We start from the raw sequence: 27644 nt of genomic DNA, 5'->3' as shown, positions 1-27644 counted from the left end.
TGTGGATGCGTGCACACCCAGCCCGCGGCACGCAGGGGCGGGTCGCGCCGAGCATCCCGGGGCCCCGCTCCTGCTGCGAGGCGAAGGAGTGAATAATGCTCGGCCCGATTCCTGCACGCAGAGCTGTCTCCGGAGCAGAGCTGTCTCCGGAGCCGTCCGCCGCTCGGCACAGACGTGTCCCCTTCCCCGGCCGAGCCTGGATGGGGCCCCGCACACACCGCTCGAAAAGAGCGGCGGCGGCACGAACAAACGGGTTATTGTTGCGCTGTCCAGTCCTCTTCTTGAACAGGAAACGGCATTTTTAAAAGTCTTTTTTGTTTGCTTTTTAAAGTTTGCATGACGTGCTCTTTAGCAGTCCGGGCTTCTTCCTCCTTCCTCTGCTCCAGACAGCACTGTGCTTATATTTTGGTTTTTCTCCTAACGCACAGAGCTTGCGCTTAGCACCATTTCTCCCCCCATGGCTTATGTCAGCCCGGGGTTCAGAGGCAAGGACACGGCTTGCCCGGCACTGCACGAAGCTAAACTCACGGCCACAAAATCCAAAGGGGAAAAAAATGCACAAAGGAAGGAGTCCGAGGGTCATCGTGTTGAAAAATGCTCCTTTCAGTTCTTCTTGAGACGCACTGGGGGGGTTTTTGGCTGCTGTTTAGGGGATGCTTCCCGACCCAAGTGGCAGCAGGCAGGAGGAAAGCACCCACCCGAAGCTGCCGGCTGCTTCATGAGGATTGCAGGAGCCCGACAACCTCTGCCCAGCCTCGGTGGATTAAGGACATCCGCGTTTGTACAGTGAATCTTTCAGGGTCAAGCTGCTGCTTCAGATACCCGCAGACCAGAAAACGAGTTGTACATGATCAGACGCCGCCTGGGGATGCACCGTGACAAGCTTTGCAGCCAAGAGGTGCCATTCTTAGACTAAAACCAGAAACTCATCTCCAGAGGAGCTCGATGTGCACCCTGCAGCGCTATTTTCTTTCAACAGTGACAGAGGGACGGTATTCTGCTTTGCAAACCTGCTGTTTGGGCTGTGCACTGGTAAAAGGGACGCGAGGCTGTTTTAAAGGTCCTCTGGGTGTCAGGGACCCGCTGGGGACCGTGCAGCAGTGAAGGGCATTGCCAGGGCAGCGTGTGGTCTGGAAAAAACCATACCCAGCGGTAGGTGTGAGGCTGCTCTCGGAGGAAACGCTCACACCAGCAGCTTGGTGTGTTGCTCCAAAGGCACTTTCGCAGCACTTTTTTTCTTCTTTTTTAAGCCAGATTTTGCTACGGGTGCACCGGGCAGAGGGAAAGCGAGTGTCCTACAGCTGTCGCACGCTGCTTAGAGGAAGGTCTGACTGCAGAGCCCAATTCCTCTGCTCTAATTACAGGAATGGGTGGCTTTTTCCTTCTGAGGCACCGGCTGAGAAATTGGCCCGAAACCCTGAGAAACCACAACACAAATGTCTGACGCTGTTCCATGTGGTCTTTGGTGAACAAAAACACTCTTGAAATTAGCCCTTGTGCACCAAAATAGGCAACACCACTTCAAAAAGGAAGAGAGAAAAAATAAACCCCGGGCTTGGCTGCCCAAGAGCCGGAGCTGGAGGGCTGCAGCCTGCCCGGGGCTGAACGGAGCCTGGTTTGTAGGGGAAACAATCCCACGCCCTGCAGCCCCAGAGTTTCTCTGAATCCCTCGTGGTGGCTTCCAGCCTGGCCAGCGTTTGGGCTGAAATAAAGGCAGCTTTACCTGGGGAGGCACGGGGATAGAGCAAAGTCTCTCCTGCATCCGCAGCATCCGTGACATCCCTCCTCCTGCCGCGCTCGCTCGTAACCCTGGCTCCCTCCCTACCCCTTTATTTTTGTCCCCTGGAAATTTGAAGCTTAGCTCGGCTGGAAACCTAAGAGCACCTCGGCAGCACCTCGCGTTTCTCCGTGCTGGCTCCGGGTTATTTATTACGTTTTTCCCCAGGATGCCACACATCTCAAGCTGATCTCAGAGGACATATATTTAGCAGCGACTGCCGGGTTGTGGCCGGCCGCAGTTCGGGTGCATTTGGGTGGGCCAGGGGAGCTTTCTTTGCAGGGAAACACGGTCTGGTATGGCTTGAGCACCCGTGGACATTCGGAGCTGGCGTCGAGGTGCAAGCAGGTGGTGCCGATCTGCACAAAAACGGGCTGCCACGTGGAGCTGGGGCTGTTCAGGTGTGGGTGGAAGGAGCCAGGCTGGGCAGCGCAGCGATCCCCAGGCAGAGGTGCTTCTCGTGGGACATCCGCTACACACGGTGGTGATGTAGAAGAGGAGGTAAGACTTGTCGTGCCCTCCTTCGGATTTATTTGACAGCTCTCGCTTGGGTCAACGAAGGCAGAAGGAAACAAATGTGAGTGACAACGGGGCTCTGACCAAACACGCCGGCGGGTGAGAAAGGGCAGAAAATCGCGGAAGCGCTCCGGTGAGCTGGGTTTTCCGCTCTTTGCGCAGATCTGCTCGCACGTCCTTCGAATTTTCCAGTGCGGATGCGGGCGGGCAGGAAAACCCTCGCAGCCCGGCAGCGGGACGCGCTCGGGGGCTGCAGCGCTCGCGTGTGCCGGCTCGGCCCCGCGGCCGCCCCTCGGCGTGTTTCCTCTCTTTGTTCGTGGCTTGAGTTCCTCTGGCTGCACCATGGAAGCCGGTCGTGCCCTGGAAGAATATATTAGCTTGCTTTTTAAATCAGAGCTTCATATTTTCACAGGGCAGGAGAAAAGGAGGCAGGTGCTCTTGTCTCTGCTGCTGCTGAAGCGTGCATGGGGCATTTATTCCGGTAAGAGGCTGAAGGAGCAAATTGTCCCTGCTCAGCCATCAGCAGCTCTTGGCTTCACCCTGGACCATCCAAAAAGTGCTCCAAAAGCAGGGAAGGAACTGCTCTGAGCTGACACTTTGGAGATCATTAGCTGCATGTGCCGTTTAAAGGAATCGAGGGCTTGAGTGCGAGCAGCAGGATTGGTAAAGGTGCCAATAAATGGGCAGGGACACCGTGCTCTGCACCGATCCGGAGCAGCAAGCACGTGTCACGCTCCTGGCTTGTTTAGGAAGTGATTGCCTTAAAGCATTGCCTGCAGGCTCCAGGCTCTCTTACCACCACTAAAAAGCAAGATTATAAAATGTACATCAGAGGTGCTAATAGCAACAAGGGCAGCCGGGGCGGTTTCAAAGCGCTGGTGACTTTCTGTGCCCGCAGCATCCTCAACAGAGGAATTGCCCCTACCGCATCGCTGGGAAGCTGCGTGAATTGACTCGGAGCCTAGTAAAGCTGCTTGTGGCTTAGCGAAATACAGCCTGCCGGACTCCGGCTTCACGTTATCTCAGGAAAAGAAGTGGAACTAATTCAAATAGGTTGCACCGGCTGATTTCTAATTGTTGCTGACCATCCTGCGGCGTTCATTATTTCTCCACCAGCCGACGACGGCTTCTAATTAGGGGAAGGAAAATGAAGATGGAAGAGCAGCAGTTTGCAAGGGTACTGCTGCTCAGGAAGGAATCCGGGCTGGATTGAAGCCAAAAACATCCTCTTGTTTGGAAGGTTTTGTTGGGGCCGAGGACAGCGCAGGCGCAGCAGGGTGAGAGCTGTCACGCAGCACCGACGGAGCAGCCCCACACGTCCTGCGAGCGATCCCGTAGCCACCCTACAATCGGCTCCTGTCCTGCAAGCTCGTAGGCAGTGGTGCCCAGCTGCCCGTGCCCGTTTCCTGCACCTCTCCTTCACCCAAAGGGCACAGATATTTCCTCACACAGAATTTCTCCCACAAGAATTTGGGGTGGCTTCGGCCCCCTGGGCGTTGCAATGCAATGTGGCCGTGTGCCCCGGGGCACAGCAGGGACGATGCAGCTGCGGCACTCAGCACCGGTGATGCTTTTCAGCTCATTTAACCAGTTTCATCCCATATTTTTCCCCCATTTTTTATTATTTTTTTAATGCTAGATATTACTTTCCCCTGGGAGGGCGACGTGACATCTCCAGGGCCCTGTGCCGGTGCTACTTTGGGAGTGCCACCACAAAGCCAGGAGCTGCGGTGTTTGCCCTCCCAGCTGAGCTGTCAGTGCTGAAATATCTCGTCCAAGAAAACCTTAAATATATCTCTTTTCCCGGCAGGAAACGCCGCAACTTTAGGAAACTTAGCTCTGCTCTGAAAACAATTCCAGGTCCTCACTGACATCCTCTTCTCCCAAGAGGCTTCTGCAGGACATTTCTGTAGTTGTTGAATGGAAAGGGAACAATTTCTTTAGCATGAGCCGTTCCTGCTGCGCAACATTTGTGGTACGTGCCGGGAGGGGAAAGAAAGCGCTTTCAGAGGCAGGAGCGATGGAGACGTTGCAGAAATCTGCAGGGTTTCAGCCTCATCCATCAGCTGCACGCGGCACCGGCTGCTTTTTACAGGTGCCTAATAAAAGCAAACGAGCTCTGGGGTTTTTTCTCTCCCCTCCTTTCGTAACCCGGCTACCTGCTCGTTTTCATTACGCTTTTGGGCAGCGGGGATGGCTTTGATGGTGTGTTCCCCCCCGGGCATTAGCTGGGAATTGAAACCTGGCGTAAGTTCTGCGGCACGTTACACCTGGCTGGTAGTTTTCCACCAAGACTCGTTTGCGTTAGGAAATAACGCGCGGAGCCCGCAGAGGTTTTGCTGCGCTCCTAGCAGTGGAACGAGGTGGTTAGGGAGGCGCTTCACATTGGCGCTTTTGGGGGAAAAACAACAAGAATGATGCGTTTCCCCGAGGTTTTGTACAGATTTAAGGAAATCGGTTTTGAAGGAAAAAATTGAACAGTTTTCGCTGCAGTCCCATATGGGCTGAAATGTCATTTTAACGCCCTGTGCCCTCTGATTTCCCTGGGCCAGAAAATCTGCTTTTTCATTTCTTCCGTGTGATGAAGCTTAGGGCTGCTAATTTTGAGAAATCAGTGTCGTTCTGCAGATTTGCTCTGATCTCTAGACGTGAATCTCTTGTAACAGAACAGCACAAGATGTTTTCTGGTAGCAATCCCGATGTGAACCGCACATCTACGCCCAGGCACACTGCAGACAGCAGCAGCGCCTCGGCTCCGTGCAAAGCGATGCGGGGTGCAGGACCTGTCCCAGCAGGCAGCAAACCCTGGCTTTTTCCCCAAAGCGATCCTTTGGCAGCCTTACAGCAGATTTTCTCACTGAACGTGCAGATATGTGGCGTTTCCCCATGCTCCTTCATTCAGAAAGCTGTGCTCAGGGAGCGCACGGGCGCTCGTGCCGTCCCACCAGCGCGGTGGAGCGATGACCGAATGCAGGGATTTTTTGGTCTCGGTTATCTGGAAACAGCCCCCAGGAAGTCCAACTGATTTCATTGAGTGGAACTGCAGTAAAGCATTAAATAAGTGTTTTCTATCCTAAATCTGTACATCGAAATACATTAACTACACTTCTGGTTTAACCAGCATAAGGCACTTTAATGACTTTGTGAACGATGGGATTTGAATTTTGCTATGCCAACAGACCGAACTTTTCCTCTATTTTTCATCTACAGGAAATAAGTAATTCGTCCATATCCATCTTTTTCTCTAAATAGCTTGCATTACCCCTGTTAAGGAACAGATCAAAGAAAAGGATGTGCAAAATCTTTGCAGAGATAACTGGAAATGAATGATGCAGCATGTAAAGGGACCAGTGAAAAATGGAGTAATGTGAAGCATAGACCATTCAGTAAAGATTGTATTTAAAAATATACTCAAATGGGAACTTTTCTACCAAGAAACGTCAGAAAATCTAATATTTTGTTTTGATGGTGGTTTAAAATGCCTAAGACATACTCATCTACTTGACTGAGAGGCAAGTAAATACCGATGTGTTGTAAATCCTTTCTCAAGAAATGATTTGAAATGACAGGAGTCAGTGCACTGCTCTTTTCCTAGTCTTGTTACAATTATTTGTTAAAACCAAGTCGAACTTGGTGGTATTAAAAGCTCAGCCGGGAAATACACACATGCATAAAAAGGGGAGGAAAAAGAAATACAAAGCCTTCCAAAGAGGATCCTGGAGGGACTCGGACGCACCTCTTTGTCGTGGCTGTGTTTGTACCATCGCTTTGCATTTTGCTTCTTCGGGGGGGTTGAAAGGCAGCGTGCAGGTGAAAGCACACCTGCTGGGCTGAGGAGCGGGGATGCTCTCATTACTGACGATAGCTCGACTGCGTGCAGGAGCTCGATAGGACTCAAAAGAGGCTGAGACATTTATTCGGATAATAAGTACCTCCACGGTTACCGTAGGCTGATGAGTAAATGCTCGTGCTTCAGGGCATAAGCCAAGTCCTAACCCAGAGAGGAAGGCTTCCCCTGTGTCTGTCTGTGACGGCTTTCCCATTCTGGGAATTTCTATGCCTTTCCCAGGAAGGTTTGGTTCTGGGGCAGGATACGTGTCCGGATGATTTTAGCTGGGCGACTTTAATGAGCTCAGTGTAGCTGCTTGAAAATTCCCATTCCCCCCGAAATAACATCTGCAGCTTTCCTGCAAGACAGACGTCAGCCCCTATTTTTTTTTTTTTGCTAGGGAGAAATCCATGCAACGCCCTTCCTTAGGCAACCCCAGCAAGCTCGGGTAACCCCATCCTGTTGCAGGTACGCCCGTCCCCTTCCCATCCCAGGAGGCCCAGAGAGGTCAGGGTAGGATCCGAGTAGCCCTGGGCACCGTGAAACCATCAGCACCGTGCCGAACCACCACGCATTTGATTTTTTTTTTTTTAATTATTATTATTTTTTCAGGGGACTCTGCTGCATCCCGGGCCGCGAGGGGGGAATAACCTGTTTGATTTTATTTTTTTTCAGTTCTCTCAGGCCAGACACACCACAGCCCTTTGAAACGCTCTGTGTCCCTTACCCCACCCATGAATGTGCCAAACCAGCCTCTAGGACATGGATGGATGTCTCATGAGGACTTACGAGCTAGAGGACCCCAGTGCATCCCTTCCGATCATGCCCCCCTGTCTCCACAAAGCAGTGTAGCCTCTTCGGGAAGTGGTGGGAGTGAACATTTAGAAGATCAGCCTTCTGCTCGTAACACATTCCAGGAGGAAGGGAGTGGTATGAAAGGTGAGTGACAAATGAGATGCCTCCCCCCCCAACCCCCCCTTGCCCCCGCCTGGCCCCAGGACCGAGGCTTGGACGTTTTGGGCCCTTTGGGGCCGTTTTGGGGAACGCGGGCTTTGGTCATGGTTGGAGCCTCAGGGACAGCGTTGGTCTTGCCACCGTGGTGTAGGGTGATGAGTTAGGTTTTCTTCTAGAGGTGCGTGTTCCCTCCCTGAGAAGCTGAATCTTCTCCATAGCCTGTGGATTTTAGCTGCGAGTGGTGCTCTCTTCCTCTTTTTTTTTTTTTTCTTTAATTACAGTGAAAAACAGTTAAGTTTAGCAAGGCATGGGCAATTTATCATTGTGGTGTTTGGTGTGACTAGAAACCCACCAAGTATTTGGGGAAGTTTTGGCTCAGGATGCTTGTTTGGACTGAATTTATCCTGCATATTTCAGTTGTTTTTCCCCTCATGCTTGCTTTTCACAGAGACTTTTAGCAATGGAGGTTTGTAATCCTGTTAGTAAATAAGGCAGAAATGAAACCCCATCGCTGCAGTCATGGAGGGAGAGCAAACTTGAGGCTGTAGGGGAATAAATAGATATAACCGCACAGAATGGGCGAACGCACAGCCCCTGTGCTCTTCTGAGCACAGAAAATGACTGAAAATGGACCCCCAGCTATCAGAGACTCGTTTAAACCGCTGCTGTCAGGTGTATGGCATAACACTGCGCCAGCAGAGGCGGTTGCTTTTTATTAGTGCCAAGCAACTCTATCACGTGGAGCCCGGTGATAAGGAAATCTGGTTTTTTAAATAGCCACGAGGGCTGATTTTATTCGAAATGCAGACGAATCTGGGTATGTACGGGTCTCTCTAACGCGGAGCTGTGTTTGAGCTGGCACTGGCCGTCTTTGTGTGATTTGCATGGAAGAAATGCATGAAAACAATCTCACGGGTTGCCCTGCGAGGCAGATGCTTGGCGCTGAGCCCTCCGCCTGGTTGGGCTTTGCACCAGAACGTTGCCTTGGGGTAACGGCCGCGGGCTGTGGATGTGACGGGAGAGTTTTCTAACGGGCTCTGCTCGCTAACGAGCTCGTAATCGGGGAGAGCATCGTCAGGAGCCGATGGCACGGAGGGGTCAGCTTCACGTGTCCTTTCTCCAGGTTTCTGCTGGGGGAGCTGGGGAAGAGACCGCGCTGCGCTTGGCTCCGGGTGATGCAAAGCCACAGTGCTGGGACCTGGGAGGGCAGTAATTTTCCAAAGAAACGTAACAAATCCCCCCCGTCCTAACCCAGATGGGGCCAAATCCGCCCCATTTCCTTGGGAGAGCCAAATGGGACACCCAAAGGCACTGTTGCCCAAGGAGCCCTCCTGCCCCAGCCCGGTCTCTTGTCCCCTCCTCGCCACTGCTTGCGAACCTCGCCGCTCGATTCCCCCCGCCGCTGAGCCAGCCGCTCCGCTTTTGTCCTGCTCCCCGGGGACATGCGAAACAGATGTCCACAGCCTCTGGTTTCGTGCCTGAAGACTGTCGTGTCGTCTCCCCTCGGCTGCGGTTCCTTCAGACTGAACCAAGCCAGTTTCTCCCCAGATGCTATTTTCTAAACTCGGGGTTGTTCTTGCTTTTCTCCTCCGTTTCGTTTTTTTTGCCCCCAGAAAGCCTGTATCCTTTTGAAGGTGTGCTGCCCAAAACTGGACGCGGTATCAGGGCTGAGCGGGGAAGACGGGGTTGCCATACAGACAGGGCTCCTGTTGCTGTGCGGCTCATCGTTCTCAAATAACACAACACCGCTGGCCGCGTGTGACCCCCTGTATCCCCAGGCCTTCCCCGCACAAAGTACTGCCCGTTCCCTGCCCTCAGCTTGTGCCGTTTATTGTTCCTGCATCAATGCACAGCTTCGTGCATTTTTATTGGATTGCGTCTTATTTCATCCAGACCGCTTTCTGGGTTTGCCAAGTTCGTTCTGAATTGCAGCCACGTCTCCCCAAGCGCCTGCAGGCTCTCGCGGCGTGGTGTCATCTCATCTGCACCTTCCCCGAGCTTGCTCCCTCCGGGGCGTCCGGGGACACGGCGGGTGAAAGCAGACCCACCAGGGACCCCCGTGCGACACGGCGTAGCACATCCCTCCCATTTGTGGTCCGATTCCCGTAACGTCACGTATTTCCCTGCTCTCTGTCTCCACGCCGAAGGAGACATTCCCTTCGGCTTTTTCCCGGTGGTTTCTCCGCTTGCTGCAGCGAGGCGAGACCACGGGACCTCCAGGTCCCCCTCCGGTGCCTGATGAGCCTCTGGGATGAGGACCCGCGGTGTCTGTCGGTCCATCCAGCCGTTCCTTCCCGGGCACAGCTTGGGGCACACCAGGGGTAGAGTTTGGGTAGAGCTGGGGGGGTTGTGCCGCACATAGCAGGCTTAAAATGGGCTGGGATGTGGGATGCTGTAAGGGCACTTCGGAAGGCATCCATGTGTATGTTGGCCGCAGGATGAATCGTTCCCCTTCAAAATTTCTTCTGAATTTCCATTCCAGCACCCAAATATGCGTGTGCTGCCCAAGCTCTGGCATTTAACGCATTTGGAGGACAGTGCCCACAAGCAGCGTGGAAATCCTCATCTTGCTGCTCGCCTCAGGCCCAGCGTTTCTGGCACTCATGCCGTGACTTAGCAATTAGGTCCCGATAATTGGTGATTAAAGAGGAGCTCCGTTTGCGGATGGCTAGCTCATGGCTCCGTGGGGATCGTTGGGAAGCTGGACTTTCCACGGACCATGAAATCACCTTGAACAGCCTCACGCCTCCTGACTGCCTCTTCTCTGTGGAAGGGGAATTTTCTGCTGGGTTTATGTGTGTGTGAAGTTGCTTCTCTCTTCTGAAAGTGGCCAGTTGGGCTTTCCATTGACATGGACATGTGCCAACTGTCCCCAGGGGACAGACGAACAGGCAGGCTTTTAATGTCATCGCTATAATAACACATTTCCATAAAATGAAGTTGAGATTGAAACCTGCCAGTCCCTGCTCTCCCCACCTGCACTGGGAAGGGGGCTTCCTCTTTATACCTTTAATGTTTTTAAGCAGAAATTGGTTTGAAGCTTTAGATGGTTGGTTTTGGGATGGTTACACGTTGGGACTTTTGGAAAATGGCATTCCTGAGCTTGTCTGTGCTCGGCAACTGCTATGCCCCGTGTTTGGTATGGGGTTGGTCTCCTTCAAACACAGTATTTGAGGAATTTCATTGAAACACGAATACCAACCTGTGTCAGGGGACAGAAGGCAGCGGTTTGGGTCCGTGGCCTCATGCTTCCCATGTGGAGGTCCTGAGCGACCTAGAAAACTTTGAGGTTGGCCGTGTTCCTGAAGGTTGTCCTTGTACTGGCCTTGGGGTTGTGAGCAGGGCTCTGGCACCCACAGCAGTCGAAGCGTGTATTTTGCAGACAGAAGTGCCTCCCAAAAACCAGCAAGCCCTGGCACAGCTACACTGTCAGACCCACCGGTCCCACCAAGTGGGTGGGAGCTTTGACGTTTGCAAATGGAAGCTCACCTGGCACTCAGCTGACGTGAGCTGAGCAGGGTCTCTGTAGGGGGAGCGTGTAGGGTCTCGGTCCCACCGCACAACCCAGCCCTTTTTTGGGGTGACCCTCCTTTGGCAAGTGACCGTGGGGCTCCATGGGCGCAGAGGCTCAGGGAGGGTGGGTTCCTCCTCCCACCTCGGTGAGTACGTTCTGCAGGCAGACCCCAGAGAGCCAGCATTGCCTCCAGCCCCCACTGGTGGAGATTGTCTTGTTGAGGAGGCAGGGGACAAGGACTAACAAGTATGGGGATTGCTGGGGATGCCAGCAGGGTGCATGGGGTAGGCTATGATAGGGCTGTTGTCAGGTTCAGGTGCTAAATGAAGCAGGTCCCAATTTGCCAGACCATTTGAAGCCTTTAGGATGCAGAGCAAAAGCATCATCACGCGTTGGGTGCATCCCTTGGGGGTGTTCCCATGGGTCCCCCAGGCCTGCGAGACCCAGCGTAGCTGCCAGCTGCCTGGAGCTACTGAAACGGGTTGTGCTGTCTTTGACAGCGCATCATTTCTCCACGCTCAGAAGTACAATGAAAACCTCTTTATTTCTCTTTAAGCGGCTGTTTAAATTTTCAGCACATACCAGCTTCCCTCACGCCATAAATCAGTGCCCGCCGTCTGCAGCACAGCCGTTTGCTCATCCCAGGCTCAGCCCCGCCGGTCGCTTCTGCGGCTCCCGTGTTCCTGACATGAGCTCGTGCTGTCTGCACGAGGAGGGTGTTGGCATCGAGGTGGCCAACCCAGCTCTTGGACACGTTTTTAAGTCATTTTATGACACCCCTCTTGATAAAGGGGGCTCAGTGTATAGCAGTAGGTCCACCAAGCTTGGTGGATGCTTGACTGGAGCAAATTTCAGTGGTTTTATCTTGGTTTAAGCAATAGTGCATGGATCGGAGAGGTTTCAAGAGCCAGGGGGCTAAAACCCAACCTCTGAGGACATGTCCTCAACCAGGTGGTGGTCCTCCCAGCCATCAGTATCCACAGCAGTTCATCCTCCAAAGGGTCCCGCGAGGCTCAGTGAGGCCCCTGAAGGTTGGATGTGGCACCTGTGGTACTACAAGGTTTAGTGGGTGATATTGGTGGTAGGGGATGGTTGGACCAGGTGATCTTGGAGGTCTTTGCCAACCTTAATGATTCTATGACTATGAAGCATCAGCAGGATAGCAGATGGCACGGGGAACCCAGCCCCTGATAGACTCCTCCCGTCGTTATCGCGCGTCATTGAGCAGCGTCATAAACTAAACGGGAGCTCTCCTCTTGTCGTTGTGCTGCAGATGTTCCAGCCTGGCTGAAGAGTCTCCGGCTGCACAAGTACGCGGCGCTCTTCTCGCAGATGACGTACGAGGAGATGATGGCCCTCACCGAATGCCAGCTGGAGGCACAAGTACGTCTGCTGTCGGTCCTAAAGCCATCAGCCGCGGGCCCCTTCCATCGCTCCCGGGACCGCAATGCTCACCTTGGGCGCCTCTTCTTATGTCCTTGACTGGAAGGTGTTCTGCCCACGGGTGGCTGGGAAGCAAACAGAAAAAGGAAAATTGAGCCTTGGGAGGGTGAAAAAATGATGTTGTATCTGGAAAAGGTCACATCCAGGACTTCTGACTGCAGTCCCGGGGTGAAATTACCATCCTCCTCCAAGCTGCTGGAGCTGCACTTGGGGTTTTGTCTGGTTGGGATTAACCAAGTCTGGTTTGGATAAACCAAGTCTGGGCATTTCAGGGTGTCAGTCTTCAGTACCTAGATCCCCTTGAAGTCAGCGGGACTTTGGTGGCTGGTTTCCTTGTTAACCTTTGAAAACGTCCCCTTTCTCACATTTACCCGTGTTATCCTTGGGATAAAGAGGTCCGGTCAACGCCTTTGCTTTCACTGTTTGAGATGTACCAAGGAAAGGACTAGCTGGAAATCTGCATCTCTAGCAAATTCTAAGTGATTTTCTATGCTCCCTGCAAATCGGGAATTCGATTAATTTGTAGCAGCCCTTTCCACTTAGGGGAGAAGGGCTTTGGGTTGATGCAGCTGTCCTGTGGAAGTGTTAATGCCAGGCTCTGTGCTGTTTTTGCAGAACGTTACCAAAGGCGCAAGACACAAAATAGTCATCAGTATCCAAAAGCTAAAAGAAAGACAAAACCTGCTCAAGTCTTTAGAAAGGGTAAGTAATCACAACAACTTTTATATTTCCTACTTTCCGATTGCAACAATAGCCAAGGGTTATCTCTGGGTGGGTGCAGGACTCCATGGTCACGCATGTTGCTGGGAACTTTGTGCAGAAACCTGCGGTTGCCTTGGCTATATCTGAATGCTGTCTCACACCACTTCCATACCAGATGCAGGTTTTTCTGGGGGCTGTATTTTGTAGAGTGGGCTCTAATCTGTCTCCTGCACTCCCAGAGCTGTGATGGACATTACCTGCAGCTCTGCCACAAGCCCAGGTACCGCCTGGCCAGCTGCAACTGCCAGCCTGCCCTGCCTTTTCCTCTGTACTTTGGGAGGAAAGGAGCAGTCGTGCCTCCAGGTGCTCAGAAACGCCCAAACTCCAGGTGATGAAGGGCACCATCCAACATGCATCGCGGTGTCTGAACAGCACTTTGAATTTCCAAGGAGAACAAAGAGAAATTTCTTTGTCTGCTCAGCTTTTGTCAAGCTTAACCTCTGCCGAGCTGGCTGCAGAGGAGCACCAGCACAGCAGACCTGCTGGGAGCAGCTTGCTTGGCCTCTCACTATTTATTATTGCGATATTATATTATATTTAATTGCACCATCCTCAAACAGCAACTCGCACAGCCTCCCACTAGGGGCTTTTAAATACTTCTGTGGTGTGTTGCTATTTATTGGTGTTTTCGTTAGCTCACTGCTTCACTATTTATTTATAATATGGGACTGTGCTCAGTATCGCAGGAGCTAGTAAAGCCATATTTACCCCCATATATTACTAATAACTATTAAATCCAAGAGAGAGACAGCCCACTGGATTGAGCTCGCCTCGGTGATGTGTTTTCCAGGCAATTGCACAGCCTCTTCTCCTAATTCTCCGCCTCGGTTTTGAAATATGGTATTGATTGCCCGTCTCGGTGCGGGAGCGCCAGCCCGGTCCAGCTGGCCCGGCCAGCCACGCACACAGCAAGACAGGGGAGAGAAGTGCCAGGGGCTGCTTTTGGGGTGCTCGCGGCTCACGGGGGGAATTTGGGCTGGGGGCTTTCCCTGTACCACACTGGGCTGGGGCTCAGCGCCGCCAGTGAGCTCCCGCTGTATTTGGGAGGATACGTCTCGGTTTTTCCAGGCTTCCTATCCAATTTTTTTTTCTTTCTTCTTTTTTTTTTTTTTAGAGGCTAAACAAGAGCATGTGTGTGACTTGGTTTTTTTTGGGCAGTGTCTTACTGCTAAAGATCGCTGCTTTCTTGGAAAGAGCCGCTCTACCCCTCTCCGCTGGTTAGCATAGCAGGAATTTTCCCCAGAAAATAGTGCCCAACAGACCGGCGCTGTGTCTTTGGGAGAAGGGGATCCCAGTATCTCCAAGCTGAACGTTTTTCCTACAGGGACCTCAGCTCACCTGTGGCATTTTGGTTTCCATTTCTGTGTCCAACCACTTCCCACCCAGCTCCCCTTGACCTTCTCCCACCCACCTCTGCACCCGTGCCCCCAGTTTGGCCCAGCATAGACGGGGACATCCACCATAACAGTCGGCTTCACGGGAGGTTTTCCTGGGATTAATGGTGCCGGTCTGGTTCTGAACTGATGCCCTGTTGCCACTGCAAATCCTCTTCTCCTGTCTTGAATCCGCAGGACATCCTGGAAGGCGGCAACCTGCGTGTCCCGCTGCAGGAACTACACCAAATGATCCTCACCCCCATCAAAGCCTACTGTTCCCAAACCTCGAGCCCGGAGGAGCACGGCCGGGACGCGGACTCGCATCACCCCCCGTCCCTGCTGGGCTCGGACAGCCAAGGCTCCGACTGCAAGGACTCTGCCGCGGGGGGCATGCAGCAGCACCACTTGCCGGGGTGCGAGGGCGAGTCGGGGGGGGCCCCTTTGCCCGAAGGCGACCTGCCCGGCCAGTTCACGAGAGTGATGGGGAAAGGTGAGTGGATGTGGGGTTTTGTGGGTGTCCCGAGTGCAGAGAAGCTGGGTCCGAGCTCCTTTTTAAGCCCCAGTTTGGATTCAGGACACCAAAACGTGCAGGTGCCCTTCCACGCAGGGTGTAGGGTGCAGGGCATCGCGTCGAGCTTAACGCGCCGAGCGGCAACGTGAGGTAGGGAGCGGCATCGTGTGCCACATACAAGGCTGTTGCAGCAGGTTTGTGAGGGCTCAGAGAGGCCTTACCTCCCCTCAGTGCCATCTGAGGTGTCGGTGCTGACTGCACGGAGGTGAAGGGGACGGGGACCATCCACAGGCTTGCACGGGAGACCAGGAACAGAAAGAAATTGTAGGGATTCCACGAAGGAAACATCAGCCCAGTCCCTCCTTCGGGCCCTTTTTGTAAAAAATACGTGTTTTCTCTATAGGAATTTGGTGTGAAATTTCCCAGAGGATTCCTCTGCGCTTGCTTTTACAGCATGCACTCAGAAAGAGGCTGAAATCCTGCTGTCACCCCTGGGAGCCCGTTTGCAGCGGGGCAGCTTTTGGGAGCAGGAGATCTTCTTGCTGACGCTGCCTTTCGCATGTCGTAATGGGGAGAGGGGTAGGGAGGCAGGTCCTGCGCTCCTGGCTTGCCCAGGTCTAATTTTGGTGACTTACAAGGTGTCCGTCTGGACGCTCACCAGCGTAAGTGAGAACAAAATCTGACCCTAAAGATAGGACGGCACGGCAGGAATTGGGGACAGGCATTTTTTCTCATTGATGAAGGCAAATAGAGCATCTGAAGCCCTGCTCCCAGCTCAGTAGCCCCGTTACCATTTATCTCCTCTCTTTTTTGCAGTATGCACACAGCTTTTAGTTTCCCGACCCGATGAAGAGAACATAAGCTCCTATTTACAGCTTATAGACAAGTGTCTAATTCACGAGGTGAGTGGCGGCGGATCTTACCAAACCCTTCTTCTCACCGCTCAGAAACCGTTCCCGAAGTACCTGTTGATGGAAACGCTCTGGTTTCTAACACAAATATTTTTGGGGGGTATTAATAGCGATTGCGGAGCGGGCGGTGAAGCCCATACGGTGCACAGACACGCCGCTCCCCCCATGCTGGCGTGATCGCAAGGCCCTGGAGCTGGGAAATTCCTCGTCCTCCTGCTTGCCCGAGCGGCTGCTGGGTGAAGGGATGAAGAACAGACCCCAGCACGAGGGTGCAGGCGGTTGGGACCCAGCACACGGACCCTGGCTTTGCAGCTGGAGCTGGGTGCACGAGGCGATTTTTGGTGCATCCTGCCAGCAGGATGTCTGGCCCCTTGAAACACGGGGTGGTGGCACCCGGTGTTTGGTTTTGGTCCCCGGGGACCCCTGGCAAGGAGGTGCAGCTGCCAGGCAGGGAGTCTCTGGGCACCTTGCATGAAATCCAGAGTGGAAGAGCAGGGGTCAGCCCCATGGGGGTGGTTTTCCTGGTGCTTTGCACAGACACAGGCAAGGACAAGGAGCTGGAGGGGCGAGCGCATGGTGCTCCAACTCGTTCTCTTTTTGGAGAGCATCGGAGCCTGGAAATGGTGCCGAGACTTTTTGGACAGCCGTGCGGGGCTGTGGAAGGGGAGCGGAGGAGGAAGCAGACGCCTGGGGATGCAGAGCGAAGCCCGGGAGACGCGGGGCTGAGCAGGGGCTGGTTTCCAGCGACACCCGGCTCAGGCACAGCCACCCCATGGGCCCGGAGCAATCAAGCCAGGCGCTAATTAGCCTGCAGACTGTCCTCCGGAGACCTCCGCTGCTCTGCGCTGGCGGCGCGGAGGTGTCTAAAGTTAGCGGCGGCGGGCACGTGGGTGCCCCCGTAACCCACACCACCAGCCTGGAGCGGCGGCCGTTTTGGGACGGATCCGTCCCCTCCCCTGCCTGGGTGACCTTTGCTGGGAGCCCCAAGGGTGGGGGGCTCGCCCCAGGTGACCCCCCCGGGGGTGTCAGGGCCGGGAGCAGAGCCTGGCCCCAAGAAAGAGACGGGAACAGGGTCTAATGCAGGGGGCAGTATGGGGAGGGGACACAGTGGGGGCGTTGGGGACGCCCTGCTCTGCCTTGGGGGGGTGGCAGCTTTGACCTGAGATGGGTAAATCCCTGAGGGAGGCCAGGGTTTGCTTGTGGACCTGCTGGTGGGGCTCGGATCACACCACTGCCTGCGGCTTTTCACACGCATACGTACACGTCCCTCCCCATTCCGTTCCGAAAAACATTCATGTGTTTCCCCGTTTTCTCTTTTTTTTTTTTCGGGCAGGCGTTTACAGAGATCCAGAAGAAACGGCTGTTGTCATGGAAACAGCAGGTGCAAAAACTCTTTCGGTCTTTCCCTCGGAAATCCCTCCTGGAGCTGTCGGGCTATCGGCAGCAGCGGAGGTACGCGGGGCGCTCGGGGCGGCTGCGGGGGGACGGAGCCTGGCCCCGTGCCCGGCTTCAAATCCCCATTTTGGGCCGGGATGCTCCAAGGGCGGCTGCTGCTTCGTGCTACCCCTGCACGGAGCATCGGCCTTGCCCCTGCCCCGGGCACCGTACGGATGAAACCCGGCCAGAAGCAGGAGGGAGGCACGACTGCACCCATTTCACAGACGTGCAGCTCAGCCGGCGAGGGGCTGAGCGAGGGGAGGGCAGCCCCGCGCTGGACAGCCAGTGCTCGCCCTGCCTGCCTCCCTCCCTGTCCTTCCGCCCTTTACTCGTTAGGTCAGTGCCGGAGTTTAACCAAAAAGCCCTGAAATGGCAAAAAGACTGGAAGCCCACACGAGGCGCGGGGGTGCAGGGGCTGCGGTTAGGCGGCATGGTGCCGCGAACACCCCCTGCACTCACATCCACGCTGAGTTTCGGGTGATCCTAGAAAGCGGCTAGGTTATTTCAAGAATGGATATTTTTAGATTGGTTTTAACAATAATGTCAGCCTTTTGTTTCATTCTGCTGAGGATATTTAATTGTAAGCTTGTGCAAGTTCTTTCTTCTCAAAAAAAACCCAAACCATTCTGGGGGTAACCGAGTGCGTTGGGACATCCAGGGACACAACAACAACGAGTGCAGAACTGCAGTTTTCCCCAGCAGAATGAAATGAAGCATTTCGGAATGGGAAAACCAAATAATTTCAGCGTTCATGGGAGGCACAGAAGCAGAATAGACAAGAAGGAAGGTTTTCACAGACCCATTTGGTCTGGGTCCTGGCATGAGTTGGAGATGCCAGCTCGAAATAGTCGCGGTCCCTTTGGCAGAGCCGCCAGGGAGATGCTCTTGAGCTGCTCTTGAGTTCCCTTGCTGCCTCTGGGTGGTGGCGGTTTGCACTTTGCGTTTCTTCCGAGCCTCCTGCTCCCGGGACGCCACGGGCGAGCAGGGCCACGCGGCCAATTCTGCTTTTCTCACGGAGCTCGTGGGCTGAATGGCAAGAGCGTTTTTTTGGCCGAGGTTTAAAGAAACTCAGCTGTGCTTCCGCCTAGCAGATTGATCCAGTTTTGGGATCCCAGCCCGCTCGTGTCTTCTGAGCGTGGTCGGAAACCCGCTGCGTGGCTTTCCGAGGATTATCCGGTCGTTTTTGTCTCGTTCCTCTCTTTGCTTTTGAATGCACAAAACCACCGTGGGGAGGGATGCTGGCACAGCCGACCCTGCGGGGCTCAGGCGGTTTCGTGTCCTGAGCTCGGGGGCTGCCCGAATGGAAGGAGGAAGTTAAAACACAAGCAACGAGGCACCACAATTAAGTGTGTTATTTCAGCTTGCGTATGAAAACAGGCCCACTTTGCACGAGTAAAATAACCCTAAAAAAATAACTGTTAACCTGGGAAGTGCGGGAGGGCGACTCCCGCAAGAGGAAGGATGCTGCGGGACCGCTCTGCGGGCCGGGGTCCGCAGCGGGACCTCCTTACACCCACCACGACCTCTCACCCCTTCGCTTTGTGTCTCCGCAGCCGAGGCTTTGGCCAGTCCAACTCCTTGCCGACAGCCGGATCCGCAGGGGCAGGGCTGGGCAGGCGAAACCCCCGCCAGTTCCAGATCCCCTCCCGCAACCTCCCCACCGCCCGCCTGGGGCTGCTGGGTCCCAGCGGGCTGCTGGGCACCCCCCAGCGCAGCCCCGCCGCCAGCCCCGCCATCCTCAAGCAAGGCAGACAGGTTGGTCACAGCTTGATACGGTTTCTTTGCTTTTCCTCCTCAAATTTGTCCGGATCCCCCGTTTTTAAGCCCAAGGGTGCAGAGTTACCTGCGGGCGCTCCCCTCCCTGCAGAGGGGCAGGGAAAAGGGAGGTGGGGTGCGGACGGAGGGGAGCACACGGCCACTTGGAGGGGGAAAATGAGCCCAGGGGGGTACTGTCGTATTTGTATGGGGGTATGTGAAACTCCCAGGGCTGTATTAATAAAAATACAGGGCAGGAGGGCGAAGGGGCTCAGACCGGTGGGGTTGGCAGCATCGCTGTCCCCACACACAGTGTCGTACATCTCGCACCTTTTTACATCTCACACCTTTTTACATCTCACACCTTTTTACGTCTCACGCTCTTTCACATCTCATGCCGTTCCTTTGTTTGCACCCCGCAGAACCTCTGGTTTGCCAACCCTGGGGGCAGCAACAGCATGCCCAGCCGGAGCCACAGCTCGGTGCAAAGGACGCGCTCGCTGCCGGTGCACACCTCCCCGCAGACCATGCTGATGTTCCAGCAGCCAGGTAGGAAGCAAACGTTCGCCTTTTCGCTTTGCCACACCTTGAAGGGACGAGTGTCCGTGGCGTGGAAGCAGCCACCGGGGTGCCCTTGGTCAGAGCACGGGGACGGATCGAAGCAGGGACGGTGCCCGACCCTATAAATAGCAGCTTGGCTGTGCCAGTGCCTCGCCTCGCTCCCTTCTTGGGGGATTTGTGTCACGGGGGGACGCTGTGGCTCTGCGACCACTTTTGGGTTGCACGTGGAGCAGGGCACACAGTGAGGAGAAGAGACCTGATGCAGTTGAGGGCAATTCTTTTTGTAATGAAGGTGAATGTTGCCTGCAGAGCTCCCTTCCCAAACACCCTGAAAACGTTCCTGTATGTAGGAGCGTCCTCTGATTCGGGGTGGGTCTTGCAGAGTGACCGTCCTTCCCATGGGGATGCGCATCCCCTTTTCTCTGTGCATCCCTCCATCAGTCCTCCGAGCGTGGCTTTTCTTACCGACGCACTTTCCATAGCAGTTCATCCGCGGTGTTTGAACCGCACCGTTTTGGCAGCAGAGGTCCTGCATGGCAAAAGCAGCGCCTGTTCTCGGGCGCTGGTCAAACCCCAGGACAAGGGCGCGTTTCTGCAGGCCCTGGGGGTGGATCAATGGGTTTCTCTTCGCGTGTTGAATGAGGGCATAGAAGGATTAGGGAGCAGCGTTGCCAAAGATGCAGACCAAGCCACGAGGAGAAGAAGCAATAACGTGACGCTGGGCTCCCAGGCACCTTTTCATGGCGTGCCACCAAGCAGCTAGAAACCTGTGACGGAGCGTTCTTGCTCCCGAGCAAGCTTTTGCAGGCAGAGGAGAGGCAGAGGGAGCCAAATGGCCCCGCTCGGGCTGCGGGCACAGCCCCAGGACGGAGCCAAACCCCTGCTGGGCTCTGGGCACCACAGGGTTTCCTTGCTGGGGTCCTGCAAACCCCGGGGCTGGGTGGGGTTGGGGGCTGAGTGCGGCCTCACACGTGTGTGCTATTTAAAGCTTGCACCGGAGCGCCGTTTGACCCACGGGCTGAAATACCGCCTGGGCTGGGGCCGCGTATCGGTTACCAGCGGGGTATTTAGGGAAGGAGCGGCGCCTTTTGGCCACCGATGGGAAAGCCGAGGGGCTCAGCAGCAGCCCCCCCAGCCCTCGTGTCCATCTGTCTGCTGTTGCGATACCAAATTACACCTCCTTGCTAGCAAATACGGGGGGAAAGTGACGGTTTTGGCAAACTCTTCTTGCCTGAGGTTATTGCATCGGAAAGCGAAGCGCCAAATCCAGTGACCTTGGGATGCGGGTGGGTCTTGGCTGGGGTTGGAGAAACCCAACCCAAGGGCATTTCCCAACCCCGTAAGTGCCCGCTGGGGCACGGGGCAGGGTCCCCAGCGCGTCCCCTGACCGGGTTCTCCTGTCCCTGTCTCTTTGCAGAGTTCCAGGTGCCGGTGACTGAACCTGACATCAACAACAGGCTGGAGTCCCTGTGCCTGAGCATGACGGAGCACGCGCTCAGCGGTGAGCACTCCCTCCTCCTCGGGCTCTTCCAGCACGTCCAGGCGGCCTCGGCCGAGCCCCCCGGGAGCTGCCCCGCGCCCCCCAAGGGCTGGGACAGGCTGTGGCTCTGAGGGACGGGCCGGGATGGACGCTGCTCCCGGGGAGGGGGTCACGGCAAGCCGCGTCGGGGCAGAGGGGTAAAACCGAACGCAGGGATCGCGGCCAGCACTAGCACAGCCTGTGCTTCTTAGCCACTAGTTAGCTTGCTAACCGTAATTAGTGGTAGCTCACTAGTCCGCTGTTAGTTAGCGATAAAGCCACCTGGTTCACAGGCTTTGGAGCATTTTTACCCCTCTGCCAGCCCTGGCCCCGCTTTGCTGGGGGATCCGGGAGTCCCGAGACACGGGGCTGGAGCCGTCCCGTTGCGGTCGCAGCGCCAGCGATGCTGGCAGCCCGGGACACCCATGGGGACGAGGTGTGGGGAGGGAGGAGGGCCAGGCTGCAGCACGGGCAGGGAAGGTGGGAGAGGAGAGCCCCAGGAGGCACCGCACGCGCCCCCGACCAATGCACCGGACCTGCCAGCGCGGATGGCGCGGGAGCCCCCAGCCCAGCCCACAAAGATGGGACGAGCTCAGCAGCCCGCGGCGCGCAGACCCTCCCGAATAACCAGCTCGTGCCTCGCGCCCTGAAAGTCGCGGACGGACGGACGGTGGAGGACGGGAGCCCGCGGGGAGGACGGGTGCCCCCGGCGCGGCTCCCTGCAGCGATGGCACGGCCCGTCCCAGGGAGAGAGAGAGAGAGACGCGGGAGCGAGGACTGTACGAGGCAGCAGGGTGCTGGCAGCACCCCTGGCCGTGAAAACAAGGACACTGCTGTTACCCGAAGCGTTCCTCCGGCGTGTGCCCAGGCGAGGCTTAACTGTGTTGTTCCTCCGCAGGGTACTGCTCCTCCGAGTTATTTTTTTCCAGGTCGCATACCCCAAGCCTCTCCAAAGCGGTCGTGCTATAAATAGCTCTGCAAAAAAAAAATAATAATAATAATAATAAACCTTTGGGGGAAAAAAAAAAAAAGAGTAACAAACCTGTTTGTTTTCAAGTCTTAAATTCCACCCGGCCGAGCTGAAGGAGAGGCAGCAGCGGTGCTTGGGGCGGTGTAACAGGCAGCGCTCTGTTCGGGTGCCGCGGCGGGCAGCCCCGCAACAAAACCCACTGTGTCCTGCCTCCACGTGCCCCCCCCGAGCATAACGCAGCCCGTTCTGCATCGTGCAGGGTGGCGGAGGAGCGGGCAGCACCGCCGTGCGCCCCGGGGCTTTGGGATGGGGTCCTGGGGGGCCGCCGAGGAGCTCTTGGGCTCTGCCCTGGCTCCCACAGGGGAGGATCTCGTGTTGTGGGGAGCCGGCCCGGAGGGCTGGAAATGGGGTCGGGGTGCGCTTTCTGCCCCAGTAAAAGCCCCCGGTGTGCAGGGGAGGAGGGGAGGGAGATGCTCGAGGCAGGTTCGTTTGTGCAGTTTTGGGATGGGTCGCGCATCCCGCACTGCCGGGCTCTGGGCTGCGGCTGGACGCGTCCCTGCTGGGACGGGGGCTGGGGGCTGTGGATAGCCAAAAGATCCTGCGGGTTTTTTGTTTTCTCATCCCTGCAGCACAGGCGTTGCCGGGCTGGATTAGCTGGGGAGGGGACAAGGCAGAACCCCGGGGCCAGCTCCATCCCTGTCCCCATGCGCCGGGATGGGGAGGGTCCCAAACTCTCACCCACATCGCCACAAGCCCAAGCTGCTCCTGAAAAAAGTGACCTGGGGCAGGGCAGGAACAACATCCCAGGCTGGTGGTGTTACCCTCCAGGGGTGGGACAGGGACTGGCGGGGCTGCTCTGACATGGAGCAGTGCGGGGACAAGCACCAGAGCAGCACCAGCACCCCCAAAACCCTCCCACACCCCACTGGGAGGATGGAAGGGGGGGGGGGAATAACCCCAATACCATCTCACTGCAGGGCATCACTGGGGGGGGGGGGAGCGGAGCAGCGTGAGCCCCCAGGGCCCTTCTAATTTTCCCTTCCTGCTTGCAGATGGTGTCGACCGGACCTCCACGATCTAGAGGACGGCGCGGCGGCGGCGCTGGCCAGGAGAACAACTGCTGCGGGTCCAGCGGCGAGGTCCGGGCGCGCGCGGGAGCCTCAGCGACAGCTTGCATCCTTTTCTCTCTTTCTCTCCTCTCTCTCTTTCTCTCTCTCTCTCTCTCCTGTTTTAATTTTGTGAATGTGTAGATTGTCCTTGTGAACATATCACTAGACTTGGAATTTGTGTTGTCATTTATTACATCCATGCTAGGGGGAAAACGGCAAAAAATAAACGGCGATGATGATGGGAAAAAAAAAAAAAAGCATGGGGAGGGTGGGGGGGATGCGGCAGGAAAGTGCTGACAGTGAGGTTTCACCAGCGCACCGTGGGCAGACCCTGTTTCTGAACCAGGCAACGACTCAATAGCACCTGCGGGTGACCAAAGCCCTTTGGGGAGGATTTGCAAGGGCCAGGGCAAGTGGAGACCCCGCGGGTGCTGCCACCTGCCCGGTCCCTGGCCTTGTCCCATCGGTGCCATTTGCAAAAATGCCCCATGGCATCGCCGGCTCGCGTTTTGCTGAGTTCAGGGGCTGGACCAGCAGCCGAAAAAGGGCGAGCGAATTCAAAAAGAAAACAAACAAACAAAAAAAAATCCAAAAAAAAAAAAAAACCAACAAAGCTTCCTTTCAGTTTTGCGAAGAGCACCCGAAATGGCGACCTGCCTGTTGTTTACACGGCAGCGGTGTCGAAGGGCGCGCACTCCCGCTGCCGGGGGTTGTGTCCGTCTGTCCGGCCGCCCTCGCGGTGGCCGGCTGGCCAAGGGCCCGGGGATGTCGGCGAGGGGCGATGCTGTGTGCGGTGAGCGTCCGTTTCTCTGTCTTGTGGGTAGCGGGAAGGTGCTGCATCCTGGCTTTACACATCTGCCCAGCCTGCCCGAACCGCTTCTAAATCCTATTAAAACCCCGTTAAAAAGGGGCTTTTCCAGCCCTGGGACGGCCGGGGGGGGTCCTGGCCGCCAGGTGAGGGGAGGTTTGGGAGCGAGCACGTGTTCATCGTGCACAAATAACCAAGCGAGAGCGCAGCGAGCACCAAAAGGCCGCCCCGGTTTGGGGCACGAAACGCACCGGGGAGGGGATGTGGATTAGGGTGGCTCGTGCCCACCTCCTCTGACAGCCTTGGTGGCGGAAATTAATAACAACTCCAGAAATCCCGATTGCTCAAGGCAGGAGCGTGGTCTCCTGCGGGTTGGTTTTGCTGTAAGTGCGGCCGTAGCCCGGGCTGAGCTAAGCGAAGGCTGCGAGCGGGGTCACGGCGGCGCTGCCGGAATGGGCTCGGCCAAAAGCCTCGGTCGGCCGCTCTGCCGGGAGCGGGGTTTCGGTGCCAAGCCCTCGGCAGGGTCATTTCCAAAGCGGGCTGAGGGCTGAGCAGGGCTGGGGAGGGCTGGTGGCGGCTGCTGGCAGATCTGGAAACCCGCTTGCGATGCAGCATTTTTAAGTAGTTTTATACATATATATATATAAAAAAAAAAAAGTGCCAAATGTTTTATGTTTGCTATTTCTTGGTTTCCTGTTTACCGGAAGGCTTGAGGTGATGTTTACGGGAGGGAGGAGAGCGGAGGAGGAAAACCAGAGCCCAGGAGGGGCTGGGAAGTGTTGCGAGGAGCCTGAAAACGAGCGGGGCAGGGGAGGGGGCGCGGCGAGGCTGGGGGGCACCCAGCACCCGCGGCAAGCGCGAGCACCGCGGCGCCAGGCTTTCGAAAGGAAGACCCGAAGCTGAGATTCTATTTATTCCTTTGCTGAATATAGAAACAGAGGTTATCTGATTGTTAGAGAGATTATTTTGGATATATTACTTGTGAACTTGCTATGGCTGGTAACCATGATAATGTCTGTTATTAACAACCACCAAATAATTCGTTGTTGTTTTTCCTTTTTTTTTTTGTTTTTTTCTTTTTTAAGCTTATTTTCCATTGACAGTGTATAGGTTAATAACTACTTAGTTGTGTTTGCTGTTCCTTGTTTTTAAGTAAAAAAAAAAAAAAAAAAAGTGGCTTCAGTTACATTTTGGAAGTCCTTCCTGGCTCTGTGGGAGGCCTGTGCTGAGTGCAGGTAACAGAGCTCTGTTTAAAGATTAAAGAAAAAAAAAGAAACACACAAATAAAAATCCTAAAATTAAAAAAAAAAAATTATTTATAAAAAAATAAAACTGAAAAAAAAAAAAAAACAGTTGCATGAATGAGGCTGTGAAGTCAAATATTTAGTAATAAAGCGGCAGTGCCTTTCTTTTTTGTATTCACCCCACGTGCAACTGTTCCCTGCGGCTCCCGGCCCGCCGGCGTTCGCCGCTTTTTGGTCTCGCCCCGTGTTGGGCGCGCGGCCCCGGCGGCTCCCACCGGCTCCTGGTGCTGATGCCCGCGGCCCCAAACCCGGCACCCCGATCCGGGATGGCCCCGCGGGGCCGCGACGCTGAGGAAAAGCCCTTTTCTTTTGAGGTGTCGCCGTCCTTCTCCAGGGGGGGACGAGGCCTTCGCCGAGCCAGGAGCGCGGGCGCTTGACGCGAGCCGGCGCCTTTGGGTGCTCGGCTCGTGACACGAATCGCTGGGGGGTGCCGCCGCGGCCCCGCCACGCTGCGGCTCCCGGCCCACGGGCCAGGGTTGGGTCAGCACGGGCCAGGGTTGGGTCAGCACGTAGCGCGAGGATTTCTGTTGTCACCCTTCTCCATGTCGGGGCGCGGGGACGCGCCCTCCCCCCCACCCCCGGGTTGGCTTTCTGGATGTGCCTGATGGAAAGTAGGTCCTGCAGACGTATAATTTGCACACAGCTACGATATAACACTAAAGTTGATTTTATACAAGTCATCAGAGTTTGCAAAGTGAGTTTTATTTTTTGTATTCCTTTATCTTTACTTAAAGGTGAATGTGTATTCCTCTGGGAGGAATAGGAAGAAAAAAAAAAAAAAACACAAAAAACAGGAATGTTAATAATGTTAAACAGAATACTTCCTCCCTTATTAATATATAACCCTTATGTATTTATGCATATTGTAAGCTTACTTTAAAGAGCTTTGAACTCTCTTCTGTTGCATGCCGTTTCCGGGCAGACTTTTATTGTACATGCATGCATTTAGTCCTGTTTTTTCTGTACAAAGTTAGTGCACAAAGAAATATTTTTGCCTAGTTAATGTTGCCAAGCAATGCATATTTTTTAAATTTTGTCATATATGGAAATAGCATGTTTGTTACATGTAAAAGCTTCCTGATATAAAGAAATACTAATGTTTGGAGATGCTGGTCTTTGCAAGTGTACAGTTTTCAAATGTTGTTACCAGTGAAACACCCTTGTGATTTAAACTTGCTCCAATGTATTTATTACTCATTTCCTCCCATGTAACTAGGAATCATGGCTATATTTCATATCAACGTTATATTGAAAGTGAAGGGAGATGATTAATACAAGGTTTTGTAACACTGGGGTGTGTTGCCTCTTTATTTACTCTCTTTTTGGCAGGTTGGCAGATGGTCGCTTAAAAAAAAAAGACACAAAATAAATGGCCAGCCTGGTGGGGTAAAGGATGGGAGGACAGGAGTAGCTCCGCTCTGCGGGGCGGTTGTTTTAGCTTTATATAAATCCCATGGTAGGAGTTTGCTGCTTACAAATCCGCAGCATTCCCCACGCAGCCTCTTTTCTGTCCCCTTGGGCTGCCCACGCGCTGGCAGCTATGCGGATACCAGATTTCTTTGGAAATCAGCGGGAATTGGGGCTCCAGGATTTGGGGCACCGGCAGCATTTCCCATTGCACGTGGGGGAAGCGGTTTCTCAGTGAGCCCCAGCATTTGGGTCATGTTGTAAGGCTGGGCTGAATCGCTGTGAGGACCACGACTTCTGATTTTTCCCATATTTTCTCAGCTTTTGTGGGGGGTCTCCAAGGGCTGGCGTGTTCCCGACAGCTCTGCTCTGGGCAGAACCAAGGAAGGAAAGAAGCGGCAGCTTTTGTTTTAGCACTAAACCTATTGCTGGGCCCTAAGAGGTAGAGCTGTGTGTGTGGTATGAGCGTATCATCGTCCCACCCAGCCCCTGCTGGGCGCAGTGGCAGTACGAGCAGGATGCTCGGGACCTTGGCTGGTGGGGTTTGGGACCTCTCCAGGGGTGGCATCCTCACAACCTTGCTGTGCAGCTTGTTCTGGGCTTAGACCACCCTTACAGTAAAAAAGCAGCATTTTCTGGCATGTAAATGGAATTTCCTGGACTTCAGCTTGTGCCCATTGCCTGCTGTAGCTCTGAGAAGAACCCGGTTCTGCCTTTTTTACCCCCTCCAGGTGCTTACACTCATCAATAGGAACCACCTGAGTCTCCACTTCTCCAGGCTCTCAGCCCCAGCTCCTGCAGCCTCTTCCCATAAGGACAACCGCCCTGAGCCCTAAATAAGCCTCGTGGCCCATCACTGTGCTCGTGTCTCTCCTGCAGTGGGGCCACCAGCCAACCTCACCAGTGCTGAGCAAAGACCTGCAGGAGATGGTCCTCTGAATGGCTGCTGCCAGCCTTCATTGCCATGAGGGCACATCGCTGGCTCGTGGGCCACCAGAACTCCCAGGCCCTTCTCCACAAGGCTGCTCTCCAGCTGGTCGGTGTGCGGGGCTGTCCCTCCCTGGTGGCAGGACTTGCCACATCCCTTTGCTGACCCTCTCTTGGTATTTATTTCATCAACTTGTCCGTGAGGATGCTGTAGGAGACTGTCAGAAGCTCACTAACATCGAAATAAAACACCC

At 54.9% G+C, this 27644-nt stretch overlaps 1 protein-coding gene across 5 annotated transcripts in view; it reads left to right on the top strand.

The window, feature by feature from the left end:
- Positions 1–26345, top strand: part of SAMD4A (sterile alpha motif domain containing 4A) — an 83565-nt gene extending 57220 nt beyond the window's left edge. For 2 of the 5 annotated variants that reach the window (XM_083837192.1, XM_083837195.1), the window contains exons 4-12: positions 6798–7061; positions 11864–11973; positions 12649–12735; positions 14367–14661; positions 15499–15584; positions 16927–17045; positions 18584–18785; positions 19208–19334; positions 20764–21906. In XM_083837192.1, coding sequence (XP_083693318.1) covers positions 6798–7061; positions 11864–11973; positions 12649–12735; positions 14367–14661; positions 15499–15584; positions 16927–17045; positions 18584–18785; positions 19208–19334; positions 20764–20957 — 1484 coding nt within the window. In that variant the 3' untranslated portion in view covers positions 20958–21906. Of the gene's footprint in view, positions 1–6797; positions 7062–11863; positions 11974–12648; positions 12736–14366; positions 14662–15498; positions 15585–16926; positions 17046–18583; positions 18786–19207; positions 19335–20763; positions 21907–22887 lie in introns of those variants that run through there. The other 3 variants (XM_083837193.1, XM_083837196.1, XM_083837194.1) reach the window with 3 other exon arrangements.
- The last annotated feature ends 1299 nt before the right edge of the window (positions 26346–27644 follow it).

The sequence above is a fragment of the Anser anser genome (genome assembly GCF_964211835.1).
Source record: "Anser anser genome assembly, chromosome: 5".
NCBI lineage: Eukaryota > Metazoa > Chordata > Aves > Anseriformes > Anatidae > Anser > Anser anser.
The sequence above is the reverse complement of the archived record's forward strand: the minus strand, read 5'-3'. Positions and strand labels throughout refer to the sequence as shown.